The sequence below is a fragment of the Squalius cephalus genome, assembly GCF_949319135.1.
Source record: "Squalius cephalus genome assembly, chromosome: 17".
NCBI lineage: Eukaryota > Metazoa > Chordata > Actinopteri > Cypriniformes > Leuciscidae > Squalius > Squalius cephalus.
This window is the reverse complement of record NC_137138.1, coordinates 20245126-20262804: the sequence shown is the minus strand read 5'-3', so window position 1 is coordinate 20262804 and position 17679 is coordinate 20245126. Positions and strand designations below refer to the sequence as shown.

At 37.8% G+C, this 17679-nt stretch overlaps 2 protein-coding genes across 9 annotated transcripts in view; both read left to right on the top strand.

Moving 5' to 3' along the window:
- rap1gap2b (RAP1 GTPase activating protein 2b) overlaps positions 1-3703 on the top strand; it is a 40132-nt gene extending 36429 nt beyond the window's left edge. For 7 of the 8 annotated variants that reach the window (XM_079846645.1, XM_079846647.1, XM_079846644.1 and 4 more), the window contains 4 exons: positions 1622-1724; positions 1808-1878; positions 2016-2056; positions 3313-3703. In XM_079846645.1, coding sequence (XP_079702771.1) covers positions 1622-1724; positions 1808-1878; positions 2016-2024 — 183 coding nt within the window. In that variant the 3' untranslated portion in view covers positions 2025-2056; positions 3313-3703. Of the gene's footprint in view, positions 1-1621; positions 1725-1807; positions 1879-2015; positions 2061-3312 lie in introns of all 8 variants that reach the window. The other variant, XM_079846641.1, reaches the window with a different exon arrangement.
- Positions 3704-5270: 1567 nt separating this feature from the next.
- Positions 5271-17476, top strand: ncbp3 (nuclear cap binding subunit 3). Its single transcript, XM_079846518.1, has 13 exons — positions 5271-5560; positions 5964-6029; positions 6109-6214; positions 9886-10011; positions 10124-10255; positions 10341-10516; positions 10618-10726; positions 14173-14272; positions 14772-14881; positions 14961-15261; positions 15388-15596; positions 16403-16585; positions 16663-17476. The coding sequence occupies exons 1-13, from the start codon at positions 5384-5386 to the stop codon at positions 16953-16955; spliced, it is 2088 nt and encodes a 695-aa protein (XP_079702644.1). The 5' UTR covers positions 5271-5383; the 3' UTR covers positions 16956-17476.
- Positions 17477-17679: the final 203 nt, after the last annotated feature.

The following is a 17679-nucleotide window of genomic DNA, read 5'->3' as shown; positions in this document are numbered from 1 at the left end:
TTTGGAAAAGTCATGGATTTTTTTTTTTTTTTTAACACAGCATAATATGTGATTAATACAAAAACTGTTTAATAAAAAAAATATTTCGCGTTGTCTTAACGTCCTTATTTCGGGCGGCATAACGTTCAGTTCACTTCCGATTCACTTGTTGCGATGTTGCTGAGGCGAAGTCGGTGCTGACAGAAATTTAATTGAAATGGCAGGAAAGTGGCACGAGCATGCTAAAGTTTTGCAAGCACCGGTGGGTCGAGAATGTAGCGGAAAGAGGATTGCTGCTCTGGCCGCATGTGAAACGATACGCAGAATATTAGCCTACGTCTGTCTCCTGCACGCGAGAGGAGAGAAGAAAATGAGTAAAAGTCAGTTCAATTGTGAGTTCATTCTATATGTTCTTAGGAGTGTGTGCGATATTGTCTATGAACTATGATGATATTGTAATCATTGTTTTAACTATGTACGAGGCACTGCGAGTGCGAGCTGACATCGCGTTTGTCTCTCATGCTTGCTTTCACTGCGTGATGTGTCAGTGCAGTTATGCCCCCAAATGAGTTTTTGTCTTATATTTATATCATATTATGTTGTTATATTAGAATATCACATGAGCAAGAGTGCCGTTTTCCTTTGCACAATTGCAAATGTGCTATTTATTTTATACAACAGTTAAATTAACAATAAAGTTAACATTGCGAGTTACTTTTTGGACACAATATTGTCAATTTTCACTTTATATCGCCGACGAGAATTTCATAATAAAGTTGTAGTCCAACAGACATCGATTATTTATTTATTTATTTATTTAATGAAATCCGCGTTTTGAATGAATCATTTTAACGATTCAATGAACAATCACTTGTTTTTCTGAATGAATCAGCCGTTTGAACGAATCGGTTGAATAAATGACTCCAATAACTCGCTTATTAAGACAGTGACTTGCCGCCACCTACTGGTGGTTTTAGTTTAATGTTTAAAGTATCCTTTAATTAAAAAGTTAAAATTATAAATCATTTAAATATTGAATAGCTTTATTTATGCAATTGTAAATGAAGTATAAATATAGTAGGCTAATGCCAGTTTTGATGCCACTTCTGTGTCACCTCTGCACTGCAAGGATGGATTTTAATTCAATGATTTAATTTGACATTCGTACTGTGTTATTCTAATATAATTTAATTTGAATGTTAGAATTTGGCAAAATTCTATGAATGTGGCAAATTTTGCCCCTTAATAAAAATGTTGATTTCGGTCACTGCTGTGAACTGACCACTGCATAGAATATAAAAAATATGAATATCTTCGTGAGTCTGCTGTCAACAACAGGCCTAAACCGGCCAGGATACCAGTACAAAAACACAATCAGTAAAATATCATCTAATTATTATCAAGAAAAATTTTGAAAATATCGAGACATATTTTTGTCAATATTGCGCACCCCTAATGTACGGTATTAATTTTGAGGGTAAATTTTAACACAAATTTTTATTCTTATAATGTCGACTGACATTTTCAGGAATACATAGGCGTCATGGAAATGTGCCAAAAAGTCTTGGAAAAGTCATGGAAAAGTCATGGAAAAGTATTGGTTAAAATGTGTATGAACCCTGGTGTGTTGTGTCGTGTTCAGACCAGCCTCCAGATATCTCCCAGTCTCTCGCCCGTATTTGGCTCTGTGAGCACAGAGGGGCAGGGTGCAGGAACGCCGGTCATTATGTGCCGCAGTCCAACAGGTATCCGAGACTCTTTTCTCATATTCAAACTCTGAATTTAATATTTACAGCTTAATGTATCATTTTCTGCATATCTCTAAAAGATTTTAAGAACAAGACTTCACCCAGAACCAATCTGAAGTTTCGCTTTGACAGATTGAGCCAGTCCGCTGCTGTAAGACTTCATTCTTTTATGACTTTAGTGTTGCTCTTTCATTGTTTGTCTTCCTGTGTAGTGTTTTTCCATTTGGTTGTGTGTTTTAGTGTGAGAGGTTTTACTACTGAAAGGTAACTTTGAACTCTTATTCACAGGGACATTAGCAAAGAGAATGTCAAAGACAACCAGAACCTTTGTGAGTATGTATGTTACTATTGAAATTAGTACCTTGCGTGATTCAAATAACCCAGTCCTGACAGTATTTTTTTAATGGCGCAAACTGTTAGTAAATCCCATAATCTTGCAGGAAGAGTATATCAAGCGGCTGCATTTAACGAATTTATTTGATTTTTTTACTACTTATTTTGTATAAAGACTGGTCATTCTATAATTTTCGGTATATTTCATAACAGTGAATGCTAATTACATTTTTCTAACAATTTTCTTTAAAAATATCATATTTTATCCATTAAGATAAAAGAAAGCATACTATAATCTCACACAAATATTTAGTGCAGTTGTTGCAGTGTCTGGTTTTGAAGTGAGGTTGTATTGAGTTCAAAATAATGGATTAAATACAACAACAAAAAAGTTAGATTTTAGTTTAAATGTAATACTCTTTCAGATACAATAATAATAATAATAATAATTGAAAAAAATTATCTGAACTTTTCCTTGGTTCTGTGGCCCAGTTTTGATTTTTTTTTTTTTTTTTTTATATGATTTCCAAATTTTTAAAAAACCTTTTACAGATACATGGTTTTGTTCAACATGTTTTTTTTTTTTTTTGTCAGAAGTGAAAAAAGGGGGTTTTAAAACCCCCGCAAAATTAGACCAGACACATGAGTTAAAATTTGGGGGATGACTCCTATTGGATTCCAGTGGAATAATTCATTGAATGATTCATTAAATCAGTGGTTCTCAAACAGGGGCTCGCGGCCCACTAGTGGTCCTCAGCAAAGTCTCAAGAGGGCTTTACGGTGACTTGAAAGTTTTTAAATGAATAAATTATGTTTAATATAATAAAATACTAAATTAATTGTGGTAAATTTATCAATACCCCCAGTTTATGTTCATTAAAAAAAAAAAGCAGATTTCTCATAATTACAGCACTGGAAATAATAAAAGAAAATGCATAAAAGAATAAAAAGAAAGAAACAATAACTCACAACACAGAATTGGTTAAAAGAGCTCTTGCCACAGAAGGTCTTGTGATATCAAAGTCACATTAAAAATACCCCCGCTTTACAATATTTTACTGATGGATTCAAAAAGAGCGTGACCGAAAATGTATAATCTATTCCATCGGAGTGATGGATAATGATTATTTGTGGCGCAGGCTCTGAGTATATCTGTAATGGCCAGTATAAAATTACTCTCATAATTCATAATTCTATGTTATGTTATTGTCAAATTTATGTTACTAACACCTTAAACTCACCATTTAATTAGAAAAGCAATGGATCAGCGCCGAAGATCAGACACTGTCGGAAAGAAGGAGGGAAATTAAAGAGGGACACATCACTCAAAGCCTGTGCTCCACTCCGGACATCACAGGAAGAAGCACTTATCTCCTTTTATATCTTATATCGGCTGCTGACCTGGCACATTTATTGATTTTGCACATTTTGAGAAAATCTCTCACTGTAAAAGACTTCATAAAATACAAACTTATACAAACTGGATTAGTTGTTCAATAATAGTAGCTATTCTCACTCAATAATAATAATAAAATGACAGTTTTTTTAATTAACAAAATTCCCAGCACCTGAATCACTCCACAGTAGTTTGAGAACACAGTGTGAATGACTTCCCAGACTGGATATACAGTAGTTTGATTAAACTGACCACAGCAGATATTGTACACATTCATTTCATTACCAAATCAGTCACTTGTCTTTGAGAAATAAAACGTTAGCACAGCTTTGCCTTCCTCTGTAAATCTCAAACTTGTGCAATTCCTTAAAAAAATGACCTAAAATTGTTTGGAGATGTAATTATTGTGTCCCCTGAAGAGTTTTTTATAATATATATTATTAGGAAAAAAAAAAATTGTAGTGTACTAACCTCTTATTTTTAAATGGGTACTTCCACAACTGATGCCTATGTGTACATATTAGAAAATCACTGATTGCTATTATGTGTATATTTATTGTGTATATTCATGGAAGGAAATGCAGAAGAATACATCTTTATTGTCACAAATCAATTTTCCATTCTGTTTTTAAGTCAAATTTTATTTTTATTTTTTCTTGCTTAACAAAACGAGCAGTGTTAATTTATTTCTCTATGATTGTACTGCTACACATGTAAAGGTTTCTGGTGACACTTTACAATAATAGTTAATTAGTTAACAACTTTAGTTCAGATGAACTAAGAATGATACTTCTACAGCATTTATTAATCTTAGTTAAATACTGTAAAAAATGTAGTGTTCATTGTTAGTTCACAGCCTACGTTATGTTAACTAATGAAACCTTATTGGAAAGTGTTACCAGGTTTCTGTAGGGAAATGTTGATTTTGTGAAATAAAAGATTGTTTTTTGCAGTGGTGTTGATTATATTGCAGCCTCTGTTCTATGTGTGAGCCGGGCCATAGCTTCTCTCGCCCCCCTGACTGTATAATCATAATTCACTGGGCCTCTTACCTCTTTTTTCAACAATATGTACGGCAGGGACTTACAATCTGATGAACAGTGATCTATGACAGTACGGACATGCAGTGACCCCAAAAATTATTTGGATGCTTAAGCCACATTTAAAACTGTATGAATGTCATTAAATAAGGTGGTAATAATAATAATAAAATGTAAACTGCAAACAAATGATGCAAACAAACTTTAACTATTTTATTACATTTTTCTCTGAACTTTTCCACAGACCCCCTAGAACTGGCTCATGATGGACCCCAGTTTCAAAATCCCTGAATATATAGTTACAAATGCTTTATTAAAATTATTTAGAATTATAAATACTTACTTTTTGGGGTGCTACTGTTTGTCCATCAAAGAAAGTGAAATAAAACTTGTTGCATAACGAAAAGCATAGTTTGTGGATTTATTTTTATGGCTTATTTTACCTGATTTATTCATTTACCTGATTATTATATCGGATCCTATTGGCCCCTGAAATCATTCTATGAACAATGGTGTGAGTATGTGACAAAAGCTTAGTATGAATGCACTTTTAATAAGCTAATTCTAATGAACACTAAATGTAATTTACTTTAACTGATAAATTACCATTTGCTAGCAGACTAGAAAGATAATTATACCGATTCTACTGTTTAATCCTAGGATGCTGTTCCTGTGTATCGCATACACATTGCATCCTAAAAATGAATGTTAGGGAATGCATAATCTGGTTTAGTGAAAAGAGGGCGGGTCACAATCTGGCAGCAACCGTCTCTTGGGCAGCGTGTGTGTGTGTGTGTGTCGCGAGGCTCAAGCGCACTTAGCACAGCTAGCGCGAGGCACCGTTCACTTCATTGCGAGTTAGCCGTTAGCTCGTTTAAAGACTGATCATGGCGGCGGTGCGCAGCCTGCGGGTGTCAGTGAAGTCCGAAAGCGCGTCCGATCGTTCAGAGTCCGACTCGGAATCAGACTCGGATCGAGATGCCCGGGAAGCGGAGCCCATGGAAGTGGAGGAGGGAGAGCTGGAGTCCATTCCCGTTCGCCGAAGTTTAAAGGAGCTTTTGCCGGTGAGTTATTCCGTAGCGTAGGCCTCTTTCAAACCACGGCCTCGCGTAGTACAGGATCCGGCCGTTGGTGGGGCCAATGCGGTGTTTAGTTCAGAGTGAGGGTTCGTCGCAGCACTTAGCCTGCTTCTGAAAAGTTTATGGTAATGGGTTTATGGTGGGTTATACTATTTGCATAAAATATAGCGTTAGTTTGTGTGTTTTCGTATGATCTTGTGAAAGTAATGTGAAAATCTGGCCCAAGTTTCCTAACAGACTTAATTTGACGCACTGTTATGTCTATACTGATCAATTATTCTGATTGAATATGACAGTACAAACAAACCCGTATTGCAGATTAAAGTGACCATCTCGAATCAAAAACTGAAGTGAAGACATTCTGCTGTATGATTAACTGCTTCCACAGGACACCAGCCGACGCTATGAAAATAAGGCTGGAACCTTTATCACGGGAATCGATGTCACGTCTAAGGTAAGTGCCAGCTGAATGTGTGAATATATTAGCCGGCCTAGTAATGTACCTGCTTTTCACCACATTTGTACGTGTTCAGGAGGCCATTGAGAAGAAGGAGAAGCGAGCAAGAAGATTTCATTTTAGCGCAGAGGAAAATCTGGCGCAGAAGAACGTTGTTCTGGACCGGGATGTGCTGAAAAAAGGTATGAAATCTTAAACAGCTGTAGCCCAACAATTGATTTAAAGGTGACTTGAAATTAAACGTCTTCCTATCCATTTACTAAAGGCATAATATTGGTCTTATTGTAAACAAATCATATGTGCACGTTTCATTTCTTCTTTTTTGACCTTGTAAAGTAGGGCTGCAACAACTAATCGATACAATCGATAATAATGAAAATCATCGACAACGAATGTCATTTTCGATTAGTCGCGTCTGCCCACCGTGCACTGAAAACTTGCGCCAGTCGCGTCAAATTACAGCACTGAATAACGCATTCCTATGGACAAAATGCATCTAAAATTGTGGGGGAAACATATTGATCTGCTGTGGGATAGGTGCGTGATCCAAGCTACCCAAAACATGATAATTCTTTATTTAAAGCTTTAAGCTAATGCATAAGCGTAATGTTTAACGTGGCTTGCCTGTCAGGCGCTTTGACAGATGCGCGTGATGTTTCCTCGGCGCGAAACTTGTTTCGGTTATATCGTTCACTGTAAGCTTTACAAATGCACGCGAGTATTTCCATTTTGCATGAATGCTCGTCTTGACAGTCTCCTTTTAACTTCAGACTTTACTACATGAGCGCCTCTAACAGACAGGTGATTTTGCTGAAATATAAATGTAAGATGTTTCTAACATTTACAAGGATAAAGAAATCACAGTAACCGGTTGAACAGTTAACAGTAACACAGTGAATGTGTGTGTTCCTGAGGAAAATTCTTCTTATCTGTTAGCCCTGAGTTTGTGTTTTTCTTTTTCTTTTTCTTTATTATTATCTTCATTTTTAATGTAGGGATTTAAACTGTACTTTTGCTTTATAGCTCTTTTGTACGTAGCATAGATATATTCACTATGTTTTCATAGCATTCAGTTGGCACATTTGTTTGAAGGACAGCTTTGGCTAGGATGTTTTGTCAATAAAAGAAAAAAGGGCTTTTTAATCCGATTAATCGAAGACATTATCGGCCAACTAATCAATGTCACAACCATGCTTACTCACACGGCCGCATATAAACATGTAATTGGCTTGGAAGTTCTTCCCTGTGAGTGAAGAAGACACAAAGTTAGCAATTTGTGATACTTGTAAGGCCAAAGTAAACCACGGGGGAACCACCTTGAAAACATTCGGAACAACAAACCTAATTAGACACTAGTGTTGTCAAAAATATCGATATTTCTATATGTATGACAATATTAAAATACTCCTTTTCTGCAGTATCGATACACCGATGCCAGCTGCTGCTCTCTTCTCTCTGACAGCGAAGTGGCACACACCTGGTCTCATTCGCTTCAGTTAAATAGTGCTTGCGTTATGCATAATTTTTCTTATTCCCATAGGTTTCGCACTCACACCAAAAGCGCACACACCACTGATCTATATAAGTGGTACGCACATAAAGCCACCTCTCAAACAGCTTGTGAGTCGCACATACCAAAATGAGTGGCTTAAAATATAGTGCACACATTGTATAAACCACTTTACCACTCTGTATTACCATTGTATGGAAAAGAGCAGTGTGAACGTTCTTTAAAAAAAAAAATTTGTATTCCAAAGAAGAAACGGTCATACAGGTTTGGAACGACATGAACATCATTTTTCAGGGTATCCGCGGGGTCTTGAAAAGTATTAAAAGGTGATAAATCAATTTTGGGAAAATTAAGACCCTTAAAAAGTATTAAAAAGTCTTATCACGGCTTTATAAAGTCTTAAATTTTGAAAGTATTTTTTCTGAATTAGCTGTCCAACAGTTTGAATCCCAAAAACATCGTAAAAGTGTGTGAATTTAGTATTTAAAAAAAAAAAAAAAACGAACAGGTACATAAATTGCCTCTGAGAGCACCAGAGCGGGCAGGCGGGCAGGCGGGCGGAAGTTCAAAAGCACAATGCAGGGCTCGCAAAATCGCCTGCCCGACGTCCCGGGGCTATTGTGTTTTCCAGTCGGGCTACCAAAATGCATAACCAGCCTGCCCGACGGGCTATCTGAAGTAGTGTTCGCTTCAGTCTTGTTATAATCAGATTCAGCGCGTTCTTCATCTTCAATCCGAAGCGGCGCCGAGCACGTCAGAAACAGAGAGGACAGGGTGGGTGTGTGTGTGTGTGTTTATCTGAGTCTCATTGGTCTGCGGTGCTCGTCAATGTCAGAATGACCAATCAAATCAAAGTAGGCGGGCTTTAATTTCACAAGAAGCTGCTGAGCGCGAATTTGAGCAGAGCGACTCGACGCTTCAGTTTACGGTCAAGTGCGAGATAAGATGTAAGTAGCTAAACTAAACATTTCATATTTGACAGCTTTTTTAGGTCATAAATGTGAAACAAATGACAAAAATAATCAGGCAAATGAATATACTTTTGTCGAATTTCGCCATTTGGAACTGAAAATAGGCCTATGTAATGTGACTAATAATTAGTTTACTGTCATTGTGAGGGGACATTAGCATTAACAAAGCCGTTTTCATCATAGGCACAATATTAATAATGAATGTGTACATGTTGAGAATTAATATACAATTTGTAGCCTTCAGTAAATTAAAAAAGTTCAGCTTTAGGTAGGGAGAAGAGATGGCAAGATGAGGAGACTGAGAGAAAAAGAAAGAGTGATGGATAAGAAGTGAGAGCAGGTATCATCTACTGCCTGCTGACATGGTTTTAAAGCTATTTCTTTTTTGGCCTTCAAACGTCTTGAAATGGACATATCAGAGAAATAAAAAATTTAAACCCCCTAATAACCTTAAATGTTGGACCTCTTTGATTATAAAGCCCTGTCTACGGCCCTGTATTAGGAATAAGATCAATAATGAATGTGTACATATTGTGAATGAATTCAATAAACTACCTAGCTAGTGTGATGCTGATGAGGAGAGAAAAATAATCAGCTGCCCACTTATATGGTTTTAAAGCTATTGTTATCCAATTTTTTTGGCCTTCAAAACATCTTAAAATGCACATATGTAGATCAGAGAAATCAAAATTTTCTCAGGGGTGCCCCGAACCCCCCTAACTAGCATATCTCACATTCAGGACCTCAGTGATGAAAAAACCCTGCCATCTGCATGTTAATGAAACAAGTTAATAGTGAGCATTAAACCCTAAACTAAAGAGTTACTTTTTTTTAATTCTTTTTTTATCATACCCTCATTGGGGGCTCAGCCACCGACACAGACTGATTCATGTTCCATACTGGTCACACAAATTTCAGTTCAGTTAGAATCAGATGCATATTTGTTGATATTTGTGTTTTGAAAAAGTTTTTTTTTTCATTGTGTTGACTCCTAACCAATATTCTACATTAAAAATGTAGTATTTTTATATGGGCTAGTAAAATTCATTTCGGGCTACCAAAATCTGGAGAGTGCCTGCCCGAAGGGCTACCACCAGCGATTTTGAAATTTTGCGAGCCCTGCAATGTACGCTCTGGCGGTCCCAGTGCGTATTACGTAGTGCGTATAGTCTTTATCACAAACTAAAACTGTTAAGTTAAAAGTATCACTGATGTAAATGGTTACAGCTTGAAGTGGCGGTGAGGTATTAAAAAATATTGAGAAGGTCTTGAAAAAGTCTTGAAAAGGTATTAAAATTAACTTCAAGATTCCTGCATATACCCTGTTTTTATTAAACTTTATGCTCTTGTGGACCGTGTACTCTCTCTTTAGCAATCCCAAATGTGCGTCTGGAAGCCCTCTACATGGCTGGAGTTGATGACATGAGCACTCAGGATGTTTTTGGCTACTTTAAAGAGTATCCACCTGCCCACATCGAGTGGATAGATGATGCTTCCTGTAAGTATAGCCTATTATACATGTTGAATGCATCCAAATCTGAATTGAAAACAGGTAAAGTTTTGTTTAAGGCTGGATTGTGGTGCTCATAGTCAAATCACACTGTTTCCAGGCAACGTGGTGTGGCTAGACGACATCACTTCAACCAGAGCTCTCATTAATTTGAGTCGGAGGCCAGACAAAGAAGAGGTCACAAACACAGACAGCTCGAAACCCTCTGAACTTCCAGTCCTGCCGGAGAAAGGTTTGTCTGTCCTGTTATCTCATTGTCAACCTTGATCTATGTTTCAAGTTTTGCGAAACAAAACTGTCACACCGTTGCTGAACAGCTCGGCGAAGCCGTGGCTCTGATGATGAGGAGGAGGAGGATGAGGAGGAGGAAGGAGAGGTAGATGATGAAGATGAGGTGGTGAAAGTGGATAAGAGCAGGAGCAGTGATGGCAGCGAGGGTAAAGCTAGCGACATTGAGGAAGAGACAGAAAAGAAGACACAGGACACTGCAGAGGTAAACTGGTCACATCTTTTAGTCAGATTCTTAATAGTAATTTTCATATTTCGTTGTTTTTTTGGGGGGGATGTACCTTAAATAAAAACTTTTGATCCTAGGCAAGCCTGCTGTCCCAAGCAGAGCGAGAATCTCTCCTCCGGAATGATCTGCGGCCTACAACCAAGCCCTTCAAAGGCAACAAGCTGCTCTTGCGCTTCGCCACTCAAGGTGAGAAACATACTTAAGTGTCACCTACAATAGAAGGAATTGTGTTAAGAGCTCTTCATTAGTCGAGAGGGGCTTTCGCACCAGAGCAACCTTTTCATAGTTCCTATAACTAATGGTGGAAGTACCTGTTTTTTTGGCGTGTTCTCACCACAGGAACTGGGAAAGATTTTAGTTCTAGGAACGCCTTTTGAGAGTAGGGTCTAACCCAGCACAATGTACGTAACTGTACGTTGACTGGCCGAACGCATGTGTAAACACAGTTCATAGCCTATATATTAAAGTCGGGTTTGGCGATTTGTTCCAGAAACATTTTTTGTTATGCTAGTTGAAAGTCTCTTCACATCCTGATAGCAATCACTAAGCTAATTGTATTTACATGTGTGTATTAGGGGTGGGCGATATAGCCTCAAAATTATATCACGATATTTCAAGAATATTTGCGATAATGATATTTATGACGATATAAAAAAAAAATGTGACAATTTTTTTTATTACATTTATCTCACCTAAATGTTTGCTCACTCATTGTGTTTTTACAGTTGGGTAATTTTGTATTTCAGAGTTTACACAACACAAGGAAGCTTGATTTCAATCTTTGAATTAAATTGAAAAAAGTAGCAAAACATATATACAAAATAATAAAGATACAAATAAAGAGAAACGTTTTTGGGTAGGTCTAACACTATTCAGAAATACTACATAAACTGAATAAGGTAATCAAATGTAAAATAACACTAGTCCTGACTAAATTAAATTAAAGGCTATTAATTCTGATTCCTTACAATGAAAGCTATCTTTTGTTGTTTTGACGACAACATTAATGACAGACACATATGGCTGCTGTCACTTTTAGAGCTAGTGCCCGGATCCATTACTGTTATACTTAGGGTTGCAAAATTATGGGAATTTTCAAAGATGGAAACTTTCCATGGGAATTAATGGGAATTTAAGGGAATTAACAGGAATTTATGGGAATAAACGGGAATAAACTGGGAATTTTCAAAGTTGAGGGTTGGCTCTTCATAGGGAACTTAAATATAGTTGAGGAAAGTATATTTTAGAATAATCTTGACTAAAACAAACAGATGCCATTCAAATACACTTGAATATCCATGCCATTCCTCAATCACATGCACATAGCACACTGCTTACTGCATGGCTATTGAGACCACACCCCCTATTGGCACTGTGCATGCCGCCATCACATGTACAGAAGCCCAAAGCACAAGACTATTGAAGGCACACATTTGAGCCTGTGGACTAAACAAAGTTTTGATGATATTATGGGGAAATATATTTATTAAATGTTTAAATTGCAAATATCACATACAAATGTATTCATCTAGTAGATAGCAAGCTGATAAGTTAGATGCTAAATAAGCTAGCATAACTTTATTTACCACATAACTAAGTAGGGCTGGGCGGTATGACGGTATAATATCGTTACCGTGGAAGAAAATGTCAACCGTAACAGATTTTTTTATTCCGTGTATACCGCGACATGTAAATAAGTAGGCGTGGTTAACTCGCGTGCAGCGTGCGTGAGACTGAGACACTGATATTTGTCAAAGAAACATGAAGAAAGACCAAGAAGATCCACAAAAGGAATTACGTTTTCAAAATTAACATGATATTTTCGAGGGGGAAGGCGCAGAAGTCAACTAGAGCAGTGCAGCGCACTGAAAGTTTAGAGAGACGCACATGCTCGCAACGGGGCTTACTTGACAACAAGTTCATATATCAATATTCTAACGAATAGAAATAACCTTAAATAATGTATCTATCCGTCTCTTATGTGTACAGTTACTTTCAGAGTGGACGCGCAAGCGGTTGCCGTGGTAATGAATATTTCCAAAATTCCCCAGCTTAACTTCCCATGGAAATTTACCGGAAACTTTCCGGAAATTTACCGGAAATTTTCCGCCCCTTTGCAACCCTAGTTATACTGTCTGTCACACTGTCACGCACGTTTTATGGTTATTTCAGACATAACCGACTGTTTACGAATATACTAACCATGACCGGAATTTTTACACAATTTTGCGTGTTTTTTCCCCCGTTAAAGCAATATAATCCGCAAAATAGAACTTTTGTTACTCGCGAGCTGTTTGTGAGGCGGCTTTACTGTATGCACGCAGAGTAAACATCTCTCAGAGAGCGCGCGAGAGTACTGAATAGTTTAAAATCGCAAATGTTTAAACTGATAAGACTTAAAAAGAAGTGAAAATGATAAACTTTAGTTACGATGCAAGTGACAAAAGACAATTCCGTCATGTCCTGACTGCTAAACACAAGAGTGTGGTATCGACGCTTGACTTGTGCAACCCATGATTTTGAAAGCGAGAGAGAGAGAAGACGCGGCACCGCTGAAAACTCACGCGGTTGGTAAAATCAATATTTGCGGGGGAATTTCCCGCATTATAAGTGGTAGACCTGCGGGAATTATTAAAATACTATTGAAGTAGCTCCTTTTTAGGTACTAAATCGTCATTGGAGGCTGACTTGCTGCTCTCGCGCTCAGACAGGTGTTGTTATTGTGCGTGCTAAGGAACGTAATGCGCCATACGTCATTGCATCGCTATATCAGTGATATCGCGATATGACACTTTTTTATCATGTAAAAATTTATACCGGTATTATCGTGGACGGTATGATATGGCACACCCCTAGTGTGTATATATATATCGTCTGTGGAAGGCGTAGGACCATAAAATGTTCGTCCAATCATTGCAGCCACCTTTTACAGTTCTTCCTGAACCAAAACAATGAGCTTATGCTGCATTCTTGCCATAACTACTGTAATTTGTAAGAGATCAAAATCTGTGACTTTATACTCGGAACGGTTCGTGACTCGAATTTATGCATTTTAATGGCAACACTATCAACACCGAAATGAATCTGCAGCAGTCAGATGTTACAAATCAGAGCTCTTAAAGTTGTTTGTTCATCATTTAATGTTGTGTGCTTTGAGATACGAGGTAGATTAATGCCGTCTCTCGTCTCGTGACGCCTTTGTTTCCTCCCTGCTGTACGCGTGGTTTTGGAGAGCACTCTGAAGGGAGGGTGGGATCTCATGCTTTCAAAGCTAACTTGCTACTGCTAGCCTCTCCGATTATGTGTTTCTGCTCAGAAAGTGACATTATGCATCAACCACACGGCAAACGATATACTATGTTTTCGTATACTGTTTACTTTGTTTTAACATTTCTATCTAATAACATATAAGATAGAACTGTTAAAACAGATCGTAAACTAATGAAGACGATGAATGGCTAAGTCGTTCTCGGCGCCGTCAAAATAAAAGTCCACAGCACAGTCAAAATTAAAGTCTCGCACAACAACCAGAGCAGTAAGACATTAGTGACCGCTTGCAAAGTTCCAACTGGTGACGCGAATGCAAACAGGAAAAGGGCATGTTAACACTCTTAACTGTTATTTCTCTTCAGATGACAAAAAGGAGTTGGGTGCAGCTAGGAGAAGTCGGTACTACATGAAATATGGGAATCCAAACTATGGTGGCATGAAAGGCATCTTAAGTAACTCTTGGTAAGAAGAAAAAAGTTACTTTTTTTTTTTTGGAAAAATTACAATATTTAGCAAGGACACATTAAATTGATCAAAAGTTACAGTAAAGACATTTATAATGTCAAATCAATGCTGTTCCTTTGAACTTTGTTCACCAAAGAATCCTGTTTTCATCATTGATAATATGAAATGTTTCTTGAGTTGCATATCATATTAGAATGATTTCTGAAGGATCATGTGACACTAAAGACTGGAGTAATGATGCTGAAATGATGACTTCAAATAAATATTAAAATAATTAATTAATATTCAAATGAGAAACAGTTTGGTTTTTTAATTGTAATTTATATTTCAAAATATTACTGTATTTTTGATCAAATAAATGCTGACTTGAACATAAGAGACTTGTAACTTCACTTTTCTGAGCCATTTTTGCAATTTACTTCTAACTAAATGGTTGAAGTCCAAATTCTTTTTGGGGTTACTTATTCATTTTCTGGAATTGTGTCCATTTCTGTAGGAAACGGAGGTATCACACACGGAGAATCCAGCGTGACATTCTGAAGACCAAAAAGCCTCTGATTGGAGACAGTATGGGACACACCCCACCTTACACTCATCGACACTCCGGTAAATCTCTTAAACGATAAACATCCTTGTCTTGTGTTTTTTCTTTGGTCTGTAATTTGAGCTCTTTCTCTTTTATCAGCTGACCTGGTGAATCTGCCAGAAGAGCCTATAGTGGAAGAGGAAGAAGAGGATGAGGATGGAGAGGAAGACATGGATGCTGATGATAGAGTGGTGGAGTACAAAGATCGGGGAGAACGGGGACCACGGCCTGTGGAAGGAGGCGTGCGTAGTCGCTTAGGAAGCCCGTCGCCCGCATCTTCAGATTCAGACGAGATGGACTATGATCTGGAACTGAAAATGATCTCAACGCCTTCTCCTAAAAAGAGCATGAAGATGACCATGTATGCCGACGAGGTTGAAACCAACCTTCGCAGTCTCCGGTAAGTCCAAATGATCAAGCGGTGGCTACATTTGGGGATTTGAGTTTTATCCTTTGGATGTAAATGTTGTCTTTGTGCTGAAAAGTTTTAATGATGAGTTTGATTGTCTTGATTCCACTTTCCTAGGAACTCCATAAGGACCGAGACGAGTAGCAGTGTTAGGAGTCGCATTGGTGGTGGTGGTGGTGGTGGAGGAGGAGAAGGAGGAGCTGGAGGAGGCTCGTCCAAATCTACATCAGACAAAGTGACCGATGTGAGGCAGTTACTGGAGGAGAAGAGGCAGGGACTCTCTCAACAGAGATCACGCCCCCCAGTGGCTACAACCGGCAAGACTGGTTAGTTATTGAGAGATAAAAACATACAAATCTTAATTTAATGTTTTGTTTTGAGATTTATGTTATATATCAGTATTTTTTTTTTTAAATATATTTAAGTCATTCTGCATTGAGGCCCACTAATTGAGGACCACTGATCTTCAGGTTTCCCACGAGTGCTTTAAAAGTGATAAATTCAGTTTGATCTAATAGGGCCTAAATATCTAAAATGGTAAATGGTTTACTTTATGACGTTTGTATTGTAATATGTTCTATCTAGATGGTTGTAAGAGTGCATCTTTTTTTATTTTGGTTACCCAATAAACCCTTTCTGGCATTTAATTCAAAGTAAACTCTTGTGGCTTTTCTCTGGGCCGCTCTGTCACAGGAAGAAAATTTGAAGACATTCAGTTTATAGATTTTACGAGTATCGATGCAATAATCTTTTTATTGCGTTTCTTAAAAAATCATTATTATATCCGTAAATTCCAATATTGATCAACCTATAATTCAGATGCACTTATATATTATTACATAAATCAATTTCAATGCATATGTATTGAATATAATGTGCTTAAACTATTTATTTTACCCTTATTTACTGACTGTGCAGTCAAGTCAAAATCTAAAATACATGATTTATTTCGAGATTGAACGAGTTTGTTCTTTATGGACATAAGCTATTAGTTTTATTTGTGCAGGTCTTTGAAGTCTTGTAACTTAACAAGCAGATGAATTAAAATCCACAGCATTGCTTTATAAGTTTGACCATTTTGAGCGGAGCAAATGTGGGCAATGAAAGGATGCATCTGTTTTACTCTTCATAGATGTGAGACAGAGATTAGGAAAGAGGCCGCACTCTCCGGAGAGACGTCGCTCCGTCTCTCCCGTCATCTCTAGAAACGCAGTATCTCGGAGAGAGCCTTTGAGCGACGTGCGCAGCCGCCTCGGTGTAGCTAAACACGAGAGCCGTAGCCTCTACTCGGAGTCCTCGAAAGACAAGAAAACAGGTACACGTGAAGTCGCCGCTCTTCTGGTTCTCTATGCATTATTTTATGATACTAACTTATAGTATTTGTGTTTTCAGGGGGCTTGTGGAGTCGTCTCGGCCCATCTCACAAGGACGGTGGAGACGATGACAAGGCTTCTTCTCGAGCGACTTCCTCGAGAGGAATAAGGCGTCGAGATGACGAGGAATCTGACGGAGATGAAGATGACAACGAAGAGGATGACACTCAGCTGCAGAAGGTGTGGGGAGCAATGATCAAGCAAAAGGAGCAGCAGTCCAACAAGATGAAGAAAAGCCGGCTGGACAACCTTCCCTCGCTGCAGATCGAGATCAGTCGAGACAGCAGCAACGGCTCGGACAGTGACTCCTGACTGACTCCTACTGTAGGAAGTGTGGGAATGGGAGAAATGATGAATGCTGTGGAAGAGAGTTGGAGAACATCTCTAATAGACTGGGCCAAGAGACCCTGACATGTATACCTAAACATTCCCACACTCCCTCCTCTTGCCTGTCTACAAACTTTGCAGATGTTCTCCTTAGTCCTCTTTCTCCAGGAACTGACTCTGAGGGTGCTATTTGAAAAAGAGAGTGCAGATCGTCATGTTTTTTTTGTCATTTCAAAGAAAGGGTCGTGGATGAGTCCCTCATGTTTTGTTTTTCTTCAAAAGAAAACTATTGGATTGTATTTAACACACATCAAGGGGCCCATTTTTAAATGTATACAGCGATGCACCAGGTCGACAAACAGTCCCGTGATTTGATAGATGAACTGACTGGAAGCAATGTGATTGGATGTCTATTAGCAATACGGTTTCTTAATTTTGTCAGTGTGGTTGGTTTAAGTTCATGTTACATTATTATGAATGAAATGTCACTGGATTTGAACTTGAGAACATAATACTGGTCTGATTTTTTTTTTCTGGTCGGTGCAAGCATATATATATATATATATATATATGTATGAATGGCATGGATGGGTCAGTGCTTCATTGTATACAGTCATGGGGACAAATAATGTAGCCAATGTAATGATAATTTTTCCCAAAAATAATGGTCTACTACATTCCCTAAATGTATGTGGTCAGTGAAACATAC

What these genes read in the sequence shown, in the direction of transcription:
- ncbp3 (XM_079846518.1), top strand. Translation starts at nt 5,384, where the DNA reads ATGGCGGCGGTGCGCAGCCTGCGGGTGTCAGTGAAGTCCGAAAGCGCG. An exon ending in ACCAACCTTCGCAGTCTCCG is followed by an intron (nt 15,262 to 15,387) that starts GTAAGTCCAAAT and finishes CCACTTTCCTAG; the next exon opens with GAACTCCATAAGGACCGAGA. An exon ending in GGCTACAACCGGCAAGACTG is followed by an intron (nt 15,597 to 16,402) that starts GTTAGTTATTGA and finishes TACTCTTCATAG; the next exon opens with ATGTGAGACAGAGATTAGGA.